General features: G+C 42.9%; 3 protein-coding genes across 4 annotated transcripts in view; all 3 read right to left on the bottom strand.

Moving 5' to 3' along the window:
* Nucleotides 1–2,109: 2,109 nt before the first annotated feature.
* On the bottom strand, nucleotides 2,110–4,967 carry CUNH1orf52 (chromosome unknown C1orf52 homolog). Its single transcript, XM_061465189.1, has 3 exons — nucleotides 4,521–4,967; nucleotides 4,227–4,434; nucleotides 2,110–2,677 (listed from the first exon to the last, which is right to left on the bottom strand). The coding sequence occupies exons 1-3, from the start codon at nucleotides 4,920–4,922 to the stop codon at nucleotides 2,592–2,594; spliced, it is 696 nt and encodes a 231-aa protein (XP_061321173.1). The 5' UTR covers nucleotides 4,923–4,967; the 3' UTR covers nucleotides 2,110–2,591.
* A 2,875-nt stretch (nucleotides 4,968–7,842) lies between these two features.
* BCL10 (BCL10 immune signaling adaptor) lies at nucleotides 7,843–12,643 on the bottom strand. Of its 2 annotated transcripts, none has more exons than XM_061465188.1 (3): nucleotides 12,565–12,643; nucleotides 9,394–9,682; nucleotides 7,843–8,340 (listed from the first exon to the last, which is right to left on the bottom strand). In XM_061465188.1, exons 1-3 carry the CDS (start codon nucleotides 12,583–12,585, stop codon nucleotides 7,973–7,975), a joined length of 678 nt encoding a protein of 225 aa, XP_061321172.1. In that variant the 5' UTR covers nucleotides 12,586–12,643; the 3' UTR covers nucleotides 7,843–7,972. The 2 variants fall into 2 exon arrangements, with proteins under 2 accessions (XP_061321172.1, XP_061321171.1); XM_061465187.1 differs by lacking the exon at nucleotides 12,565–12,643 and adding an exon at nucleotides 10,434–11,189.
* Nucleotides 12,644–19,249: 6,606 nt separating this feature from the next.
* Nucleotides 19,250–23,575, bottom strand: part of DDAH1 (dimethylarginine dimethylaminohydrolase 1) — a 51,718-nt gene continuing 47,392 nt past the window's right edge. Inside the window, exons 5-6 of the mRNA XM_061465201.1 lie at nucleotides 20,651–20,794; nucleotides 19,250–20,261 (exon numbers count right to left, since the gene is read on the bottom strand). Of these exons, the coding sequence (XP_061321185.1) occupies nucleotides 20,145–20,261; nucleotides 20,651–20,794 (261 nt within the window). The 3' untranslated portion in view covers nucleotides 19,250–20,144. The remainder of the gene's footprint in view (nucleotides 20,262–20,650; nucleotides 20,795–23,575) is intronic.

The raw sequence follows: 23,575 nt of genomic DNA, 5'->3' as shown, positions 1-23,575 counted from the left end.
GTGTATGTTCGCTGTCACTATCTCCTCTTGAAAGACAACCCAGGATAAACTGTTCTTTAGTTATGAGATTTTTTAAACAGCTGAGCTATCAGTTTAAGTTTAGTAAGTGTTCACTCACACATTTCACAGCTTCTGATCCAGTATCCCTACGAAATGGTAGAGCATCTCTACCAAAAAACAACCATCTAGCAGCAGAACCAAGCCACCCAGGTAACCTAGCCTCAGACAGGCTCTCACAGCCTTGTTTGAGATGTCTTACTTAAGAAAAAGCACAGTTGGTTTTGCTATTTCTTCTGAATAGGGAAGCAGCCATTGTCACTGCTTACAACGAAGATTTCTTCAACCTGTAAATAATACTACTAAGCATTTTTCTCCCAGATTAGATACACTGGTTTTCTTGTTGGAAATTGAGCATCAGATGGTTTTACCCTCAAGACAACTGCATACTACATGCATCATACAATCTGAAAATAAAGGGAGCAGTTGGCATGGTAACTTCCTGGGCTGCCTTGTAGAATAGCAGAGTAAACAACAAAAGGACAAAAGCCTCTTTCGTCACAGCAGTTGTGTGAACGCATCTATTGCCAGAGCTGGGGACGTTAACCTTCAGTTATAACCCTCTTCAAGGAGCGTTTCAGTAGCAAAGATAACTATTATAAGGCTTACCAGGCAGTCTGCTGCACCATGTAGTTCATGTCAAATCCTTCAAATTCAATTAAATTTCACTCATCCAACATAACCCTGGGATAAATTTTGTATAGGATAACAGAGGTAGATAGCTAAAAAGTGCTTCCTAGACATACTAAGATCTGCAACTTGCTGCCTGGATGCAAACCAAACCTTTGGGAAACTGAGCAAACATCCCATTTTCATATCTGAGCAGGAGCTCGCTGCTATTCCCTACCTTCAGCTCTCTAAGCCAGCTACAGTACAAACATATTTCTGTTAAAAAAAAAGGGATCACAAGCAGTCTTTTTCCCACCACATTCTCTGAAGAGTAGCACCTTTAACCTAGCTACATTAGGACCATAGATACTGGGGGAAATAAATCCAACAGGTTAGTGAACCTTTCCATTTAGAGACTTCACTTTCAGCAGCTCAAGCAAAACATCCCTCTCTTCTTTGTACGCAAAACTCACGGAAACCATTTGATCTCAGAGGACCAGGACCTAGGGACCAATTACCTGAATTGTCTGTGACAATCCACATCCTGAAGTGGAGGATGTAAGGCTGCATCACCTGCATGGAGACAGCTATTCCTGAAAGAGATCCCACTGCATTTGACAACTTTTAGTGAAAGTTTCACACACTGTTACTAGAATGAGGGAGAATTTACATGAACATTCTAGATGAAGTGCAGTAAGGGTCATTATACTCACTCGACAAAATGCAATGTCCACAGTTCCTGAATTGATATTCTGCATTAGCGGTCCATCTAGTAAAAGCTCAATTTCAGCAAGCAGTCGTATTTGACCTGTGAAGAGGTCTTTATCCCAACTGGAATTCAGCAGGGTCATCATTAAGGTTTCTCCTTGCATCTCGGAGCCCAGCTGTGCTCTGCTCCCTGCTAATTTATATTTAGATTAATGGTTTAAGTACATAAACTTCTATTAGTATGCTCAATCTCGCTGCAGACTTAAGACACAGAAGCTTTACTTGAAAATAAACTTAGAGAACCATCCACACACAGTTTTGCTGATACTTTTTCATATACAGACCCATAAAGCAGCCTATCAAAACCACAACACATCCTGACTAGCACCTGACCAGCTGTTTGTACTGAAATAAATACAATTCAGCAGTAAAAAGACTCTATCACAGCTTTGTCATAATTTTCCACATGAATAAATAGGTTCTATTTTCAATTTTAGGAAGAATACATTAACTCCTTCCTGCAAAACTCAGTCTCATGTTTCATGGATGCAGATCCCATTATCAAATATTAAACTCCATTATTAAGTCATTTCTTTTTTTCAGTTTGCAGTTGTATATTTACTACAAATACTCTGAGAAATGTGTTGAGTCATAAGAAATACATTGCTGGAACACCTACAGAATTCATCCCTCCTATTCACCAAGCATGCAATGCAGTATTTACACACCAGAGCGGTCTTCAAATGTAGTTTTATTCCAGTGATCTATTTGCAGTCTTTACACACATTTCAAAACAACAGTATGCAAACATATCACAGGACAATACTTAAAAACTCTTTAGTATAATACTCCTTTATAAAAGGTTTTGACACAATGGAAAAGTCAGTCCAGAAAAAACTCACATTACCAGGTTTCTTGATAAACAAAATTCCATTAAGCCCTGTAACCTGCATGAGCATAAGTATCCATCACAATGGATCCCTCTTCTAAATCTCTCTTTTAAATAGACAAGTTTACAATGTTGTTCAGTAGACAAGTTTCTATTACGACACTTTACATTTAACTTTGTGCTTTCCAAAAGGCAAGCATACTACAGAAATAAAATTCCCTACCAAATAGGACAGGGAAGCTCGGTAAACATGGATTTGTCTCCCATTCCAGCAGAGGAATCCTAGTTCACTGAAATTCTCATTATGGCAAGATCCAACACACCCTGATCATAACTTCTTCTTCTTCTTTGTCTGCTCCCCAGAGTCCAGTTTACGTTTCTTGGCAGAAGCTGGTTCATCATCATTTTCACCATCTTTAAATAAAAGACAGAGTTAATCAAGTCAGCAAATGATCCTTGCGTCAAAACAACTGGCTTAGCCACACCTGAGATGCCTGGAAAAAAGACACAGTAGTATTAACTGACAATATCCTCACTCATGGAATGTGGACAGCATGTGGACAGAATAGAATGATTACTTGCTATTCCTACCACAGGCCATTGAGGATAACTAACAAGAGGCTTTGCTATGCTACTGTACAGTACCCGTTCTAAAAAACAACCCTTATTATTTGAACAGATAAGATAAAATGTTAGAAAATTACATTTTAGAAGTAATGTCCAGGTAAATTAGCAGATTATCTTCTTCATCTCTAGATGAAGGCTAAGAGAAATGTCTAGGAGAAAACACTAAAAAGCATCCAGAAGTGGAGTGAGACAAAGACAGAATAACTGCCCTGGGGAAGGAACACCCCCAACAACAAAAGGAGCAAGAGAGCAATAAAACCTTCCTTTGCTGACAACTTTACTGGTGAACCAAAACACTGTTATGTGTTCTGAAAGCCCAGAATTTCTGTTTCTGGTTTTGTTCTGATTGTTGCTGCCTAGTCTCTTTCTCCAGCAATTAAAAAAGATAAATTAAAAATATCTCCCTCCTGTCAACTATTCCTTTACTTCTGAGATTACCACTACAGCTTGTACCAGCATGAAGAGTGACAAGGACAGTAATCTGTCACATGGACATTTAACTACACTCTTGGCCCCCAGGTTTTACAAACGTTATAAAAACAATCAGACCTACATCTACACCCAGAGCCAAGACAGCAGTGCTTAAGGAAGCCCTCACACCACTTTGTTTTAGCAGTACTATAACTGAGCCTATTTCATATAAATACAGCTCTAAAGACTCTTGAATCACAGAATCATTTAGGTTGGAAAAGACCTTAATATCATTGAGTCCAACTGTAAACATAATGCTGCCGAGTTTGTATCACCCTTTCTTCCCAAAACATGCACCCTGCAGGATGCTCTTATAGACCAACACTGAAGTAAAGCCCTGCACAGCACTGGATTTCCACTGACTCTACCAAGCCTGTGTCCACCATCAGCTGATGTCCATTGTCCAGCCCACCATTTAAACTAGATGATCACTGCAGAACAATTCCATTTTCCTCTAGTTACCATGCCCAGAAAACACTTCCTCCAATACAGGGAAAGACTCTATAGCTGAGGAGTCCTTGCTGTCCCAGTGGTGTTGAGACACGAAGTCAAGATACAGGCAAAGACCTGCTTCGGCTAATGACAATGGCCGGGGCACAAGGAGGTTGTGCTCTGGGCACACCAGTAGATACCTCTACAGTCACCATGCCTATAGCCACTGGCGCTGCCGGCAGCACTGCATAGAATCACAGCCTGGTTTGGGTTGGAGAGGACCTTAAAGCTCACCCAGTTCCAACCGCCTGCCACAGGCAGGGACACCTCACACTAGACCATGTCGCCCAGCTCCGTGGAGGGTGGGCTCCGCGCACACAACCGGTAAACACGCGTTCCGTGCAGGCACCGCTGCCCTGCGCCGGGCCCTCACCCGACTCGAGGTGCTCCTGCTCCTCCTCCGGCAGGAACTTGGCTCTGCCCGTTTGCCGCGGCGCGTCCTCACCGTTGTCCTCATAGATATTGGACCACTTTATGGCCATGTCCAGGCCAGGGGGCGGAGGGGGCTTCTTCTCGGGCGGGGTGTAGCTCTCGGGCGGGGGCACGGCGTTGTTCTTCCACACCTTGAACTCCTTGGGGGGCTGCAGGAGAGAGCACAGACCCGTCCCGTCACACCAGGCCGCGGACCCGGGGCGGCGGCAGCGCCCGGCCCCATCCGTGCCCTCACCTCCTCGGGCGCCCGCAGGACGCGGCTCTCCCAGTCGATCTGCTTGTTGAGCGGGTTGTAGAGGAAGGCGGGCGGCTGCGACACCCTACGGAACAGCTCGTCGGGTGACGGCAGCCGCGCCCGCCTCCCCGGGCTGCCCCCCGCCGTCGCCCCGGACTCCGCCTGCCGTTCGTCGGGTTGCGGCTCCTCGGCCTCTGAGTCCGAGCTGGAGCTGCCGTAGGCCGCGAAATACCCCAGCGGGTCCCCTCCGTCCGCCGCCATGGCGGGGCTGCCGCCGCGACACCAACCGCACGGAAACAGGGCCCGCGACGAAGGTTCCGCCTGCCGCCGCCGCAACCCCAGCCGGGCCCTAGGGGCCAACCCCACGCGTGTGTCCGTGTGGGAGGGCCCCGGTCTGCACATGACGAAATGAATCCGGAGGAGGGAAAAGCGGGGCTCTCCGCGCCCGCTCCGTGCGCCCCGGAGTTTCTCCGCTCTATGGGCAGAGACAGAAAACCAGACGTGAAATCGAGACAACCCCCGTGTCTCCTTTTATACACCTGCACGGCGACGTGGAGAGGAAAACACGGTTTCCTTGTGTTCGAACGCCGGCCAGAACAGAGCAGATGAAGCCACAACCATCACCTCCCGGTGCTGAACCAGACACTCGGGCTGTCCTTACCCAAACAAGGCTTCTCAAACCTGGTGGAAAAAGCCTGTACTGGGCTTCCCTTGTAAACAAGGTCCATATTATCTACATCAGCTAAAATTCACCTACAAGGACTGTCAGGTCACCTGGTACCACAAAAGCAAAGTAAGGCCCAAAGAATGGGCTTTGGTTCTATAGGATTAATTCCTTTACTGTAAGGATAAAACAGCTTATCTCTCATAGCCTATACTATGATGGTTAGTTTGACAGAAACCCTATACACAAAGTTTGATGAAAGCAACCACACAGTAGAGTCTGCAACATTTGCAGATCCTTTTCTCAATCGTTCTCCTCATCACTCAACTGTTTTCTTTCTCCTTCCCTATTAATAAAACAAATCTTACTTTAAGAATTAAGTCAATATATGCATGGCTGGAAGCAGCACTTCTCATAGCTTCAACAGTTGAAGCATTTGGAAAAAAGACAAGCAAGACGCAGGTTAGCAATACTAGTCATTAACCACAGAAAGTGTAATTAAGCAGCAGAGCCTTCATTTTACATACGTTTTCCCTATACACTGTGCCTGAATGCAGCACCACAGGCAAAGGTTGTTTCACATTAAGTCAGCCTTTGCACCAAAGACAAACCTCTCTAACGAGCCAACGAGAACAAAAGCTGCCTGCACACACCAACCCAAACCCACACATCCAGACACTGGCATGAACTGTTCTTACACCCTGTGCATGTTGATAATGAGGAAGGCAGACAGGAAAACAGACAGTTATACAAAAGAATTTATTCCAAAAGTTGTGATAAAAATATTTCCATTTTTAAAAAAGCATGTTAACAACCATTTGGAAAGATAATACATTCATCCAAAGCCACAGGTTTACAGGATGCGTGCAGGAGCGATCCCTGTATAGGGCCCTGATGGTTGGATTTCAATCTGCACGGCAGTCTTCACCCAGAGCTAATGCTGTTTCAGTTAAGGCCAAGCTTGATCACTGTCCTCCACTGACAAGAACCCAAGGAGGGACCCAAACCTGAGCACAGCTCTTCAAGTGGTTACAGTGGGTATTTAGACAAATCAAATTCTAGACATCTCAAGTACATGCAACTACAGTTCAAGTTAATGGGAAAGGGTGATGTAAGCCTTCCCTTAATCTCATGTTAAGAAGGCAAAATTTTGCTTATATATTTAGGTACTTAACTCCCAGAGTACCTTCTGAACCAAGCACTTTTGTTAAAGAGCATTTTTACCATCCAGGCAGTCTCATGACTTAGAGGTATAGAAGAAAATCAAGGATTTTTATAAACACTGAGCAGAAGCCCACACCTCTACTGAATGTAAGCTATTCATATACTACGTATGGAGGGTAGCTGAACATTGCACTTTATTTTAACCTACTTCCAAAACCAGAGTAAACATTATGAAGAAAAAAAATAGAGGCTGCACTGGGGTCGTGCAGATGGTCTGTCTCCACAACAGAACACAGCTTAGGAATACCACCTGGGTTTGAATTTGAATAGAATTACACAGCTATAACCCTGCCTGAGAGCCAAAGTAATTTAAAGCCTTAAATAGAAACCTACCCTTTGATATGCTCAAAACATCCCATGACTTTAAAGTGTAATGCAGAATGCAACCGTACCCATTTCCACATATGAGTTTGTCTTTGCCAAGTAATTTTAAAGTTATTATAGGCCAACTTTGAAACAAGATGACAAGAGTAGAGTGTGAGAGGAATAAAGCATGTTACACTGTGTTAAGAAATGAGAACCTTCCCATGTTGAAATAGTTTAAAATGCATTTGACTCTAAACAATTTGAAATGTAAACCCATCTATTTGCTTTGAAGAGTAAGTATCTGAAGTGCAACATTTCCAAGAGTCCTTCAGGTATGGATATGTTCTTGCTACAGGACTCCTCTACTTACCTACTGGGACAAAACATACAAGCTTTGCTCCTTAATAGCCTTATACAATAACATTTTCTTATAGCCCACATGATACTGTTACAGCAGTTTACATTCCTCTTCCAGCACTGAGAATTTATATTTAAAGTGTACATCAAATCGGAAATCTGTCACTAATACACAAGAATAATATGCTAAGACTTGTGGAAGTACATTTGCTAACTCAAATCACTGTGATACCGAGTGCCTTTTGATTGACTAGTAGGATAAAGCTGAGACAATTAAAAGACCTCTTGCAAGTGTAACTACAGATTTGGGTTTTCAGTTTGGATTTTGTTTCGCAAGTGGAGCTGCCCACACCTACATAGAAGGCAAATGTTTCTCTGTAAGATAAATTTTAATTCAGTAAATGAGTTCAAGCTTTTTGGTAAGTAAGCTTAAGCTTTTAGTTCAGGAAGTTATTTTTCAATACTCGGTGTCTTTCCTAACCATGTTTCCCAATTTACCCGTCATGAAAACATTTAAAAAAGTAGATTTTTAGTTTCTGGAGGAAGAAAAAAAACCTGCTTATATTATGGATCTGCAGCTAACTGAAATATTAAATACACTGGTTTAAAAAATAACCCTTTGCTCATATAATACTAATACCATGATCTTTTGGAAAACAGCTCCCAGAGAACATTAAATCTAGCAGCTCCAGTCACCAAATTATTAAAAAAAAAAAAACAACAAAAAAAAAACACCAAAAAAATCCCCCAAACCAAACCAAACCGTTACTTCTTAAAACCAGTAAATGGATTGTTACCTCCGATTTTGCTAGTTAGCAGTTTGAAAATATTGCTTTAACCTTTACGAGCCATCACTCAGAGTTTCAGTACCATCTGGATGAACAGACAAAAGTCACTACGTTCACTGTGGTTGAACAGAACGTGATCTTAAAGGCAGAAAACAATTTTCACTTAAACTACTACATGGTTCTTGCTGCTCTGCCTGGAGCTCTGGGGGGAGTGGGGGAGCACCGGGGTCTCCAGGCCCTGGAAGGGTGGCTGAGAAAACAGCACTCTCTGCGTTTCCCATCTCTGTGATAGGTAAATTCATTGAGTGAAGAGAGACAGCAGACACAAATGCGGCAGTGCTGTAATCTTCTTCTGGGTGATGTATCTGGGTAGATTCTTTGTCTTTTGTTTTATCAAAAAAATTAGATTCATCAGAATATGATCTAGAAAGATTATTTGTTCCTCCGTACAGTGAAGTCATACAGGTGCTGCAGCTTAGACCTATGACAAAAAACAGACTGGAGTTAATTACAGTGTGGTGGTGCACTTTTAAAACTCTGCTCTGATTTAGTATCAGATTGTCAGAGATCAATTGTCTGTAATTTTAACATATAAATCTCTTCATCTCACCTGTGACATCCCAATATTATTAACAAATTTAAAACATGCAGGTTATCCAGGATGATGTGAATGATTTCTCTGGATCAGCCGTAACAAAAACACACCATAATTTAAGCTTCATTTTAGGAAGTCACTATAGACCTTAAACGCATCTTTTGATAGATTTTTCTCACTGCGTTCTTCAAACTTCTAAAAGCTTCAGCTACATGGTTCTGCTCCAAAGTGGACCGCATTTAAAGGCTGTTTTACCTGAAACTAGGGTTAGAATGTACTTCTTCCTTTATTTCTCTTCTGATGGGTGTGGAAGGGAAAGTAAGGGTTTTGGTTTAAAGGGCTTATACTTTATCTGCCTTAAAATATGAGTACATATAGTCACTTCAAACTTTGTGTGTCAACAAAATCTGTCTGTTTCAAACAACACCTGCATACACTTAGAGCATCTAATTCTAAGTTCTGGCACTGAACGCACACGGGGGAATTCCCCTCAGGTTGCATTTGCTGGCTTATCTTCTCATGAGGCGCAGAACTTAACAAAACCAGAGCATCCTGCCACTGCAGCAAATGGCTTCAAAAGAAATGCAAGAACCACCTATTTTGAGTTCCTCACAGAAAACAAAACTGAAATGTGAAGGAAGATATCATAACAACACATGCTAGGTTTTGGGTTGTTTGTTTTTGCAATTTATTATTTATGATGCGTTCGGATAGTAAAAAGGCAGAGCCAGAACATGTGCCCTACGATCTTACACCCAAAGAAACCAGTGATATTTCCAAGATTGTCCCCCCAAACATAGAAGGGGGAAAAAAAAACCAAACCAACCAACCAACCCCATCTGTACTAAGAAACGTGATCTCAGTAACTGTTGGAGATTAATTTTGCAAACCCTCAAAATAAAACTTATGTCTTAGAAAATATTATTATAAACGTCTTACCTTTGAGAGCTTCAAGTTTTTCATTTTTGACCTTCAAAACTACATCAGTTATCCTTTGTAACAGGAAGTTTTGTGTTCTTTCCCGTCTGATAGATTCAACCAAAGCATCTAGTCCCTTTGGGTTTTCTGCCAAGTAGTCCAATAACTTCCCAGTTTTCTTCCTACTGGAAGATCGAGAAGAAATTTCTTCTGTGTCCTCTCTAGTGAGTATTTTCCTTGAACGTAGGTAATCAAAGTGTCTCTCAGCTATGATTTTATCACATAGGTAAGGACGCATCCTTTCTAATGCCTGAAAAACAAAATAAACTAGTATTAGCCAGTCTCTCCATTTATTTAGAAGCCTGTATTTGAAACCTGTATGATTCTGATACAGGTTAAGGAAACAATTGTTAAAGCATCCCCTCCTATACTGACCGACTTATTTGTAGTCATCAAAACAAAAATATTCTTCGACCACATTGTTCAGAGGGTGCATATAAGAACGTCACCAGGATGTAAATTCTACTAATTTTGAGCTGTACATTAACAAACCTGCTTGATGCCAACACTGGAACAGAATTAATGCATGTTCACAACTCTCTGGTTTCAGTATCTACTGTTCTATAAAGATAAGAGTCACAAATGACATCTCTGTGTTTGAAAAACAAGCTCTTGTTTCATAGGATACCACAAAAATTGTCAGTTTCTCCTGCCAACATTTTTCACTGCGCAGAATTATACAAGTCAGATACCCATGAGCTGATTATTACCAGTGTGAAAATATAAAACAACACCCCCAGTATCAATTGATTTAGAAGAATCAAAAAAATCCCCAAAACCACAAAAACTTGAGCACCAGAAGGAAAAGCACCTTTACATAAAGCCATGAGAAGAGATGGAAAGAAACAAATCTTTCCTGAAAGAAGTATTCAAATAACCTCCTACTTTTTGAGATTAGATTCCATAACAGCAGCATTTAAAAATTAACAGTTTTTAAATCATTGCCTTATAGCCATTTACTAGCTCAGTAAACAGAAGCAGAAGAAAAGCTAAAGACTTACTTTAAGACAAATTATTTCAAACAGCAAAATCCTGCCTGGCATACTGGTGCTAGGGAAAGCACCAATAACTCTTAAAGAAAAAACTTCCTGTACTGCTCCACTAAGTATAGCAGAGGTTAAATGTGTTCTAGTTGCTCTTTAGGACCCAGCAAATACCAAGCTAACAGCCTGTGGTTAAAGAGCCACAGCTGTTAAAAAAAACATCAGGTGAGCATGCATGGAAGATAAAGGAAGACTTCCTGTCATAGACTATCACCACTAAATTGTAAGCCCAAAAATGAAAAGTGCAGCTCCATGGTGGACCATTTAAGTGCAAGAAGCACTCCCCCCTGCACAGAAGTTGTGGGTTCCCACCCTTTCCCGTGTACTGGTGGATGAGAGGATCCAGTCAAGAAACTGAATCGGGGCTTTTTTCCCCCCTCTCCCACAGCCAGATTTGTTACCCAATACAGCTGAATGTGCAGTCAGACTAGCATTACTGGTGGCGTAACAACTACAATAAGAGCAGAAGAGTGCAACAGTACAGCTTATATCAATTTAGGCAGCTCTGGAAGTGTCCAATTCCAACAATCCCATGACTGAATGGTTGCAAATGTAAAAGGCAATACAGATTTCTTTGGCTCCCATGGAAATGTCATCCTATCACCAGAAGGGTCAGTCAACAAACTCTGAAATGTAAGTCAGTCAACGCTTCAACATTAAAAGAATAGAGTTGTCACTGAATAGAAAGACTACTGTGTTCTCACTAACATCTTCCAGTAATGAGTCTTTCACTCTATGAAGTGTGTATGCTCTGAATTCCCCTCTACACTGCCCTCAAGTTAACAGTTTATGAGGGACAGAAAGAGTAAATATATTAAACCAGAAGATTTAAATGTACTTGGCTTTGTATCAATGATTTTGCATGGCTCACTGCCTCCTTCCCACATAAGACTCCAGCCTTTACAACTCCTCCTCTACACAAGCTTAGCCAGACCCAGTTATCCATGTAAGTCACCTTTCTGAGGTATGCTGTCACATAATGCACACGGTATGTCTGATAACGCAGCACTGGTGTTTGAAGTGATGCTACCAGAGGCACATGAACGGCTCTGAAACAGCAAAGTGAATGTTTACACTGAACCAGCACTTTGTATCATGAAACTGCAACATCTAAAATATGAGAGAAGCAGCTCTGAAGTCAGATTCACTGGACTGTATTTTGATGATAAAATCAATGTTATTTATTTCTACAAACGAGGCTTCCATCAAGTTCCAATTACTATGGGATACTCTGTAAGATTAAGTATACATGACCTTCTGTAAGATGCAGCTGTGAATTCAGTCACTGACACACTGACATAGAATCATAGAATAGTTAGGGTTGGAAAGGACCTTAAGATCATCTAGTTCCAACCCCCCTGCCATGGGCAGGGACACCTCACACTAAACCATGCCACCCAAGGCTTCGTTCAACCTGGCTTTGAACACCGGCAGGGATGGAGCATTCACAACCTCCCTGGGCAACCCATTCCAGTGCCACACCACCCTAACAGGAAAGAATTTCCTCCCTATATATATATCATGTTCATGTATTCACACGTATCACGTTTATACATATGCTTGATTTATCTTGGTCCTATATATGATTTTTTTGGTGTAACAACTAGATGCTAAGTATTCCAGTATTACCTTGCAGGTCCACAGAAGCAAGTAGTAACTTGAAAAACATGCCTCACAAATCCATGACAAAGCATTTAAAGAAAATTATGTATGGATAAAACCAGTAAAAAACCTAAACCCAAACTCCAAACATTCTTTATTGTTCTTTAAAAAGCACTTAAAACCGTGAATAAGTCAAACATAGGACCCTAAATTTACAAAAAGATGCATAGCTAGCAGTAACTGATAAACTGCCGATGTCCCACCTCCGGGGAGAGGCGAGGAACCCCGCGCGGCGCAGCTCGGCTCGGCCCAGCCCGGCCCGGCCCGGCCCGGCCCGGCCCTGCTGCTGCACTCCCGCCTCCGCGCCGGCCTCCCCCGCTCGGGCTCCTGCTCCGACGCGGCTTCCGCTGCCCCCGCCCGTGCCGTGCCCCGCCGCCCCGCGCCCTGACGCCGGGCACTGCGGCCTCTGGGCGCAGCCACCACTTACATCCTTCTTCACCTCGGCCATCTCGTCCTCCGTCAGCAGCCGCCCCGCAGCACCCGGACCCGGGGCCGGGGCCAGCCCCAGTCCCAACCCCTCCATAGCGGAACCCTCCGCCGCCGCCGCGGAAAACCCGTCAGAGTCGCGCTTCCGGGCAGAGCCCCGCCCCCTCCTCCTCCTGTCTACCAATGGGCCGTCGGAGGTGGGGGGGAGGGGGGCACGTAGTCCCGCCCAGCGGCGCGTGCGCGAAAGGGCGGTGCCTGCGCTTCTGCGGCGGCTGAGGCGAGGGGCCTGAGGCGGGTGGGGGTTCTTCCCGTCAAGGGCTGCCTTTCTGTGGGCCATGCACAGGGCGTTGTCAGCTCTTCAGTAACCACACTGGATAGCGAAGGGGCTGCCTAGAGCTATAAAGGACAGGACGGTAATGACTGTGCCCGGTGGCGGGGCTGACTTCTGCAGAACCGGCTGTCATAAAGCACAGCCAGGCTCCGGGCTGGCTGCCAGCAAGGACCCGAGCGGCTCCGTTCCCTGCTGCTGCTGCTCACCAAGAGCTACCTCTGGCTCACCCACACCAGCCCTGGTTGCTGGCGGTGTGGCAGCACGCCGCTGCTCACAACCCAAGTTCTTCCGTGGCGTTACTCCCACCTTATCGGGAATTGCTGCCTCTATTTGCTGTAGTGCATTTGAATTGCTCAAAGCTGTCTCTGTATCTCTGGATTAAACATCCGAAGTACAAAGTAAACGAGTGCTTGTCTCCTGTTTTGCTGCTCACAGGGCTGCAGGGCAGGCTGGTGTTTGCAAGCCCAAGTGCCTATGCTAATTTTCCCTAACCTGTGCTAGGCACCCACATATGTGGAAAGGTTTCAAATTCCCTGATGATTCCAGTGAGCTGCTTGCAGCACGTCTGAGAGAGAGACAGGCATCTTCCCAGCTCCCATCCTTGCTCATTTAACGAAATGCTTTACAAGTCCTCATCTTCAAGGTGCCTAATATACTGTAGACATTGCTGGCTCTGTTCAATACTGCTGATGAAAACAGTCATCGTGCATTCTGGATTTAGTGTATTTTATAACTGTGCTCAGTGAGAGGTGCAGTTCAAAGACACGTGATGTCTGGAGGGTTAGGCTTCTGGATTCCTGAGCCACACATGGGACAAACTAAAATGAATTCACTTCAGCCATTGGGAAAAGAGCACGTGAATAGAGAATACAGGAACAGAATATATTTTAGCAGACTTAATGCCAATAAACCCTAACAGGATTTAATGGTCCAGGCAGCTGGAAGAAGACTGCTCTCAACATGAAACTCATTTCAGGAGGTTAACATCAGTCCAGTATTAAGAAGTGAAACTCAATGAAGAGCAAGTTGGAGATAATTTCTTTCAAGGGAGCAGGGAAGATTTTGGACACCGCATTGGTTTCACAAGTGTGTACATAATGTAAATGTCCATCTAGACTACATTTCTAGAGCAAATTTCCAAGTGAGATTTGGAAACTGCTTACACCTCAGAGCTGTTCAAATCTTGCATGTTATTGGTCCTAGAAGAGGTATAATGCTGCCAGCACAGTTTTTGTGAGAAGAGCTTGGCTGGCTTTTCAGAGCAGTGACTGGCTCCAGGATTTCTTCCCCCTCTGCCCTCATTGATCACCCCCTCTCCAGGGAGCCTGTCCTTGAGACCAGGGGCCTCCACCTCAGTGCCTCCTGTGTTTCCATCCCATTCTGCTTCCCGGTCCTTCCCCAGGGGTCTGGGTCCTGCCTTAGGACCCCCTGACCCCTGTGCAGGCAGCAGGGCTCTGCACCCACAATTCCTTAGGGAGGAGGAAGAAAGCTGCCAGGCAGGGAGAAGGGACAGGTTGGTTCAGTTACAGATCCAAATCAGGATCGAGGGCCTTGCCCAGACTGAATGGGTATCTACAGCTACCAATGGCAAGTTTTTTTTTTGAGACTGTGAGGGGAGAGCGGGGGTGGCCATGAGGGAAGATCATGAGGGGACAGGAGGGGTGGCTGTGAGGGGAGATCATGATGGGAGAGCAGGGGCAGTTGTGAGGGCTGGCAGCTATATAGTGTGGGCCACTATGAAGGGGCAGGAGGGGTGGCTGTGACTGGAAGTCACGAGGAGCAGCCATGAGGGGAGATCAGTTCACCCTTGGTGACATTGGTTAGTGGTGGGCTTGACAGTCCTGGGGTAAGGGTTGGGCTCCATGATCTTAAAGGTCTTTTCCAACCTAGTTGGTTCTATGATTCTAAATCAGTACAAAGGCTGCATTTAGATCAGCCCTGACAAAACCTTTCATCAGCCCTGCTTCTCCAGCAAGAAGAGTATTAGATTATGGTTTGCTTAAAGCCCTAGTACTATCAAAGCTGTACAGTCTGAAAATGATGTCATTCTTTTGCTACAATACCGTTAATTTAATTTGGGTTTCTTAAAAGGTTGAAGCAACAATATTGAGGCCTTGAACAATCCTGCATTGCCACAAGATGGCACTGGAGGCTCATTAGCACTTCCACACGTGTCCATGGAGCTTGGAGTAACTGCATTGTCTCCCGAGATCCTTAATCATAGTATCATAACCTAATGATATTAGAGCACAAGTGAACAAACAGAGATTTAGCCCTACGTGCGGTATTGTAGCACACAACAAGCAGTACTTAGATATAAAACATGCGACCACTTATCATGTTACCACAAAGCAATGTCTGAAATGTAGCCACCTCTACTGACATCCTGGGGGAGAAAAGACAAGAGGTACGTGAATAATTCAACCATAACAGTCATGCCGCTAACCCTTTGTAGTTTCACCTTTTGTAACTGACTGTAAATACAGGGACTACAGAGAAGATACCACACTACAGTAACATCTGTTTAGTTATCTTGGACAGTAATGAAATTGACTCACAGCCATTGTATCTAGAACACATAGGCAATATCCCCTCTCTCTTTTATTCTTAAATGTAGAGTCTAAAATCATTATTTGTTTCTAAAGAGTCAAGAGGTCTTCTAACAAACTTAAAGATTTTAGCACTAGTGTCTATAATTGGCTTTATTTCTAGGCATGTAACAAGCTTACACAAAAAGATGGCATGAAACAGTATTAAATTAAATGCATACGCTTTCAGTTTCAAAACAAGAGGCAAAAACTACACAGTGCACAGTACAACTGACACTTTATTCCTTCATGATGGGGATATATAATACTGAAACTGCAAGAGTCACAAAAAAAAAATCAAAGTGCAAACTTCTATTAGAACAGATTATGGAATGTATTGATGGTTTTGGCACAAAAAGTGGGGGAATATATACTGCAACAAGGTTTTAAGGTTAATGAAATGTAACACTTCTATGTTCAGTAGTCATATTTGTGCACTGCAGAACAATACAACATAGAACAGTGACTAACACGATTCACATGCAACTCTATTCAAGTTACATCACACGTCCAGTTAAAACTTCTCTGAAAATACACGTGAGGTCCAACAATACTTTATTCACAATCACTGAACAAATACCATTCTTTAAGCAGTCTTATCTTTTCAGCTTCCTTATTGATAAAAGCAAAAATAGAGAATCTTAATAGTAAATTATTTTCCTCACACGGTTCCATGTGAATGCTGATGTTGTTTATCAAAGCAATTTGGCTCTGACCTCATTGATATAATGTATAAGAAGCTGAATGAAGTCAAAAGTCAGTTCGTGCCCAGTTTGCTGTGAACAAAGAGCATTCTGTGCACTGACTTTTTGGTTTTAAAACTGGACATAGTGTTGCCTATGAACTCTGTACCTATCACGCGGAAATCACCAAAAAAAAGCAGAGCTTAGCTTCATACAGTGTCATCTATTGAATACCAAATAGGAGTTGTATTAGCATGGAAAAGACAAAAATGCTGAAATGGAAGAATTCAAGTCTACATTAAAAGATACAGTATGCATTCACATTTTCATTGCAGAGAGAGACACTGTATTCACATTCTGGTGGAGATACCCACATATCACAGCTCTCCCTAAACTCTTAGCAAAGATAACACCCATAAAAGATCTATAATGCACATTGTAGCTCTTTAATTTGAACTGAACTGACTGAACAAAGGAAAATAAAAAACAACAAAACAAAAAAACCAAACCCAAATACCTTTGATGAGTAATTCAAGTCCCATTTCTGAGCTATTAACCACCACAGTAACTTCTGCACTGGCCTGCTACGTCATACAGCCTGACAGTTATCACTGAGTGCTTTATGTGGGCAGCTATTAGTGTTCAGTGTCTCATCTCCTTTTTTGGTTTGGGATTTTATTATTTATGTTAATCAAGGATGATGATTTATATCAGGCATCCAAGAAAAGTTCTGGTGACAAGTTGTACAGGATGCCCATTACATGCATATGTATCGCAGTAGAAATGTCCTCACAACTGAATTCTTTCTTTGGGCAACAATAAAAATAGTAAACAGCAAGAACAAGAAGCACTTGGCATGATTTTAGTTTTCAGTACCATACTGCAAATACACAAACTGCAGTGCTCTTAATGTTTTTACTTTATAATGCCAGAAAAGTTTAACGCTAAAAGCAGAGAGGTGAGGGCAATCCTACTAAGCAGCTTAGGTAACTTTGGGCATCAGGCTAGGATGTAATCCAGAGTGTTTATGTTAGGAAGCTATTATACCTAATGAGACCAACAGAGAGAAATCTGGTGTGATTTAGAGCACCTAAATTCTGTGCCTGAAGTTAGACAGTTTGAATACAACTTGAAATCATCACCTGAAGGAATTCAGAAATCCCTCATCCACTCCCTGGCTCTTTCTGTATACCAAATGCAGACTTGAAGGCAAGGAAATCTAAATAGCAATAGGTGAAAGACCAATCTCTCTGTCAATACAGATGTTTCTCAGCTCAGAGACCCTGACTCCCCTTCTCCCTCCCATGGGGAGCCAGGGGAATTCATTATTACCTATTATTCATTATTACCTATATTATGCTTTCAGGGACAGAAGACATCAACAACATCCACCACAAATGTTTCTCTTTTTTGGAGTAATCCTCAAGAAGAGGAGTCACCCTTGTCACTCTCTGGATCTATACCTCCTGTTGACAGTCATTCTTCCAGCTCAAAACAAGTCACTTGAAACCAAAGTGGTCCCCTCAGCTTCTCCCTCCTCTAGGCACCTACTCAAGGAGGGAATGAGTTTAGGGTAGTCCACTGGGGGTTGAGATACATTGAACAGCAAAGAGGGAGGAGTACAGAAAAGGAAGACTCAAGTAGAATAACTGAGACAGCAGAAGGCAAAATCACTTGGGGTTGAAAAAGTGCTCATCATGGTATAAACTAAAATTGGAATCTGAGGAAGAGAGAGACGGATAAAAGGGTGGAAGAAAAAAAACAAAACAAAAGCACAACAAAAGTAAATTGAATAGAAATCCCACAGCTTAACACTGTCCCAGTGTAGCTGGATGCTCTGGCTCTCTAGTGAGAGGAGGGAAGAGGACTGAAGGACATAGAAGGTGATGAGGCCCCAGGAGGTGCATGGAAAGGTCAGGGAGGATTCTGTTCCAGCTTTGTATGACAGCTCCCATGGCTGCATAGGTTTTTAACGGAGTACAGCTTGTTCCTAGAAGGTCACAGTTAAATACTGCAGGGTCACTTTTTGGCACAAAATCTTTAACATCAAGTAATTCTAAAACGCACTAAGGGAAGGTAAAGAGATTCCCCACTACAGTGTTTACATCACTAGAGCCTGATCACCTGGGTCAGGCATAAATGATGGTGCTTGGGAATGGAAAAGGAGAAACATTAGAAGAACTCTTTGGAACAGCATGCAGTCATAAAAACAGCACTTGCCCTTTGGCTAGCTAAATACTTCCTTTTGGACATGCTGTCTTTTCACATACATTGTATTTGCTCATCATTGCTCTCTCGCTTGTGATACCTGGTGTCATCACAACATACAGCATACCCACAAAGCATCAGATATATTTGGGCAACTGCCAGGAGATTTCCTCCTCATTAGACACCAAGATTAATTGAGAGATACACTGAGAAGTACCTACGGATATGAGTACTTGTGTTTCCTCCCTTATGACTGCACAAAAAAGCACGCAGGTTTCCAAAGGATATCCAAATGTGCGCTCGGTTTGCTTTCCTGCGGATCACATTGCCTGAGCCCCCCATGCTCGCTTCCTACTGTACCTTAGCAATACACAAGTGGCTCAGGAAAGGTGGAGGAGATATCTAGGAAGTTGATAGATAACATGTTCAGACTATTTGTCAGTCTCTGGAGAATTCCCACTACTGCCTCTGTTGGCAAATTTCTCCATCCTTAGTTTATAAATGATTTAGCAAGAAGCATGTGAATACAATGGTGTATGCTTCACTTTACTGTGGTGAAAATAAAGTATGACTCAGTGGGTAAAACATGTTGTGGAATTTGCTACAAAAAACATATTTATTTTAACTGAATACCACAGTAAATATTCATGCAATTAAAAAAAAAAAAGATCGTCATTGTTCCAAGAAAAACTGCCCCAAGGACAGATAAAGTACAAATGCCAATCTTTCAGGAAAAAAATAGCTTCCCTTATTCATATGTATAATCCAGGAATCACTGTCCTTCAACTCCTTTTATCACCCTTTTATTTTGAATTTTGATACTGAGTAGCCTTCAAGAGGAGAAAACAGAGAGATAAAAATAAAAAAGCAAAGAAAGATAATTAAACCCCTTATATTTTAGATTACTTTTTCAGATTTAATTTTTCCATTAGCATCTCAGTCTTTCATTTTTGTGGTCTGGGTTCTCCTTAAGAATCTGGCCCTTTTAAAAACTCCTCTTCCATTCTCACCAAATTGAAAGTCATGGCATTAGCAGCAAACTAGGACCTGAACTTTCGGGATGTATCTTGTGTGGCTGCACTACTCTATCGTTCAAGTTTCCCAGGCAGACATTGCACTTGAACACTCCCATTGGAGGGAGCTTTTTCCAAAGTTGCTACCTGGCATCTGAAACTGATTCCAGCCACAACTCTACCCAGCAGCATCGACATGATATGGCCAAGACAGTGAGCACAGGCCACTGCCCACTGTTCCAGCTAGTGTATGGAAAGCTTCTCTACCACACACGATACCAAGTTCATGAGCCCACAGAGTTCTCTTCAGCTCCCCCCTGATACCTTGCATCACTGAAAGTAAAGAGGACCAAGGAAGGAAAAAAAAGCAGCAAGGAAGCGAGAGAAAAAAAGACAGGAGAAGGGAACAGTGTAAAGACAACAGAGGTGCTTGAAATGCTGAGAATTAGTTGGGTTTTCATAAAATTTCCACAGATATGTTAAATCACTACAGCTGAGGGTTAGCCACTATAATTGTCTTCTGCTAGCCCATGGGACTAACATGCTTCAGAGTTATGTGCCCCCAACAAACCGTACAGCCACCTTAAATACCATCTGCAAGGACATCATAAAAATACACAAAGCAAAAAATTTGTAAACAAGGGTTAGTAGCACAGTGGTACAGTAGATTGTCAATAAAACCAATAAAAGTGTGGATACAGATTCGTCTACCTTGTGTGTAACATTATTGCCAGTTACAAGGGAGGGACTCTGTAAACTCATAATTCTGGAGTTTTGTTAATAAGCACAGAGCAACAGGTAAGTGACCCATCTATTTTCTCCAGTTCCGTGTTGGCTATTGGGATCAGCATGTGGTCCTTCAGTTTTTCAAATACCTGTTCAGGAAAGAAAATGGAAGAGCAGTCATTACACTTTACACCTCTGCTTTCCCTTTTCTCTAAGGATTTACAGAATGAACAGGATTTATCAGCAGGGGCTAAGCCATCTCATCATCTGTAATCAACACTAACATTTACAGTGTACGCAGCATTCTGGCTATGGGATTCACACACATCCATCCTGCAGTGAGGGAAACTGCTGGGCACAGGAGACAAAGTAATTAAATCAGTAGTGGAGACGAGAACAGAGCCCAGGCCTCCCACCTTTTGCCATCTGGTATTTCCATGACTGGATACAACAGCCCATTCTGGAAAGTACCCGACTTCAATTCCCAATGACTTCCCAGCAAGGCCAGGATGCTGGGGGTCTCCCAGGCACCTCTCACCTTTGCACTCTCTGGGTACTCCTCAGGGGCTCGGTGCAGAAGGACGTGACCTTTGCTAGGAATGTTTAAGTAGATGCAGTTAGCAGCAGCATCGTCGGGCACTGTCAGCTTGTCATAGCGGTGGTCACTCATCTGTTGCATGGTCTGCCAGAAGACACAAAACACAGCTATTTAGACCAAGCACATTAGCAGCCCTAAACAACTGGGAGAACACAGCCTTAAAAAAATAGCTCACTGTGATTGCTAAGTCAGCCAAGGGCCATTTTATTATGCAGCAACTAAGAAGACCTCTTTTCATCTCTGCCCTTCAAGGAATAATCTACTAACCCTAATTGAAATGAGCAGTAGAAAACCTTTGTGAATGACTCCTGCAAGCAGCAGGATTAAGCAGGGCATGCAGTAAGCATCCTCTGTGTTTTTTTTTCCTCAAGGAATACACATTAAGTATGCAAAACTCCTGCACACACTGATGGACACTATAGGTACTCAGCACCTTCAAAAAATAAAGCAGCCATCATTCAGTATAAAACTAGCGTGAATTAACACAAACAGGACAGGAACAGTTCCCAGCTTGGATATCAGCCCAATCTTAATTCTTTTCAAGGACCTCCTTTCTGCTTTCCAAGCAGTTACTCTTTCACTAAGCACCTGTGATGGGGAGCGAGAAGGCACGTCTCCACTAATCCTCATTCCCAAGGGGACAACACAATAACCTCATCAGAACAGTAGAGCTGGTGGGTTTCAGAGGCTTAGTTTATAAATATAGGGCTCATACACAAATTTGGATCCTGGCTGGAGAGACAGAGACTCTCAGCAGGCAAGAGGTATAAGATACCATGTTTTGGATCAGGCTCAGCTTTTTAATATGGATGGGAAAAGCCTTTTCCCCATTGTACCATTCCAGCTTTACCCTGACAGAGACTGAGACTAAGACAGAAGTGAACAAAGCTCAAAGTCAGAATTTCAGTCTTACTAAAAGGCTAAGCAAATGCTAGTGTTCCAGTTTCTCTCCTAGCCCTGCAATGTCACCACACATATTGCAAAGATGCAAACAGGAAGAAAAGGAGAAAAGGCTTTTTTTTCTTTCTTCCTCTTTTTGGCTTAAAAATACACTAAAGTTTTCCTAAAAATAAACTGTTATTCTGTTACCAAAATTTTTCAATTCCCTTCTCAGGGAAACCCCACAGATGTGCAGTGCACAACAGAGAGCAGACTTTAATTTTAGGCACAGCTAAGTTTAGCATTAACCCATTTGGAGGTCATTCATTTGTACTACTACTCATTCATAAAAAGAATACTATATAGAACTGAATTATACTGAGGATCTTCAATATACTGGGAAGCAACACATCAACTCCAGCCTGCATACACCTACAGTAAGTAATTCCTTTATAGGTCTGGATACATTTTTCATGCTGTAGCCTGAGTCATCCACATCCCACGGAGATCATGAAACTCACAGTGAAGAATGCCAGGCATTCTTGGGGAAGCTTTATCAGATTGTCATTTCTTGTTCCTTCTGAAGTTATGAAACTCTCCCGAGTTCCCAAGGTCACATCTACCTCCATAAAAGGTTAATGTGTTTTTCTGGGGAAAAAATCCTTGCACCTTTACTTCACCGGATGCATTTTTATTACTGTGCTTATCGTGGTTGGCTTTCCTATTTAGCATTTTGTTTCTATTATGTTGCCAAGATGTACTTTATTACGCTTCCCTTGATGCTGCAGACATCTATCAGCAGGCGACGTGCCTGCACCCAGTGTGACTTTTTCTCCCTGGTGATCAGGGCCAGCAGACTCATCTTCTACCTGCAGCTTCTTTTTTCTTCCCTATATAATCTTTTTAAGTCTTGATTAAAGAAATGTATTTACTAAATCTGCACTAAAATACATGTATCAGTAGAGGAAAAGCCACCCCGCCTGGATTTCCCTCAGCTCCCAAACACTTGAGCTTTCTCCAGTCCCTGTTGGAAACAGAATCCCAATATTGTAACTTTTCTGTAGGAACAGCTCATTCCTCAGAAATACATTGTGAATCACTGTGAAACGTTTCCATATGAAAATTATGAACGAATTCTTAAGCAGAAGGGTATGAACACATCTCCCATTCTTTCACTTCGCAAAACGCTGAAGTGAGAACACCAGCTGCAAGCAGAACTGAAGAACAAGTGACAGGGTTCTGACTGTGCCTCAGCAGCCAACTTTGGGGAGCCTGGGAGGCAGTGGCAAGGGCATGTTAGGAGGGTTGCTTTCAAGAGTGAAAAGTGCAGAAGTGGTGGCTGAATTATTTCAGAAACAAATGAGGAAAAACATGAGTGGTAAATTGAGATGAAGCAGCATAGGAGTTTGAGTATACAGCTGCAGGAGTGGGAAAGGCATCTCTGCTAGCTTGAACAACACCACAAGAAAGCATTATTAGCAACTGGGGGGTTGACAATACAAGATTACCCTCCTCCCTGTCTCTTAAGATGAGAGGAAAATGGCATTTGCAAGCTTTAATTGCTGTTACAACTATGTCTACATGGTAAAGTGAAATTCCAAAAAGCACGGTGCTGAGAGTACCCAGGGAATAACACCCCAAGCCTGACCCGCAGGCAAGCTCTGGATGCAGCAGAAATACACCAATACAGTGTCATTTTAAAGATCCATTGGGTTTCCCGTATTTCTACTATGTAAAGTCACTGGGCACATGTACCTGGCCAGATAGGTCTCCAGGACAGAAAGAAAGATAGAATCAAGGTCCTTTGATTTCATGTTCTATCAAATACACCCCAAAAATACATGGTTGTGGGGAAATGACAAGTTTACAAAGACTAGCGCTCACACAACACGCCTGCAGAGTGCTGGCTTTCTGCCCACAAACTGTACAGCCAGCTACGTGAAGAGCCAGGCATTTCCCGCATGCCTAGTTTCTCTGGGAATTTTC

The sequence above is a fragment of the Pezoporus flaviventris genome, unplaced genomic scaffold, assembly GCF_033815535.1.
Source record: "Pezoporus flaviventris isolate CSIRO_AGI_PZ_B2104156 unplaced genomic scaffold, CSIRO_AGI_Pfla_v1 ptg000040l, whole genome shotgun sequence".
In the NCBI taxonomy this organism is placed as follows: Eukaryota; Metazoa; Chordata; class Aves; order Psittaciformes; family Psittacidae; genus Pezoporus; species Pezoporus flaviventris.
Note: the sequence above shows the minus strand (reverse complement) of the source record. Positions and strands in the feature narration are given on the sequence as shown.

Excerpts from the sequence above, each read along its gene's own strand:
- CUNH1orf52 (XM_061465189.1), bottom strand. The coding sequence starts at position 4,922 with ATGTGCAGACCGGGGCCCTCCCACACGGACACACGCGTGGGGTTGGCC. Across the intron at positions 4,435-4,520 it reads TCCTGCGGGCGCCCGAGGAG|CCCCCCAAGGAGTTCAAGGT; the intron begins GTGAGGGCACGG and ends TCTCTCCTGCAG. Across the intron at positions 2,678-4,226 it reads GCAGGAGCACCTCGAGTCGG|ATGGTGAAAATGATGATGAA; the intron begins GTGAGGGCCCGG and ends TTTTATTTAAAG.
- BCL10 (XM_061465187.1), bottom strand. The coding sequence starts at position 10,475 with ATGCCAGGCAGGATTTTGCTGTTTGAAATAATTTGTCTTAAA. Across the intron at positions 9,683-10,433 it reads TTGAAATAATTTGTCTTAAA|GCATTAGAAAGGATGCGTCC; the intron begins GTAAGTCTTTAG and ends TTTGTTTTTCAG. Across the intron at positions 8,341-9,393 it reads AAAACTTGAAGCTCTCAAAG|GTCTAAGCTGCAGCACCTGT; the intron begins GTAAGACGTTTA and ends TTTTTGTCATAG.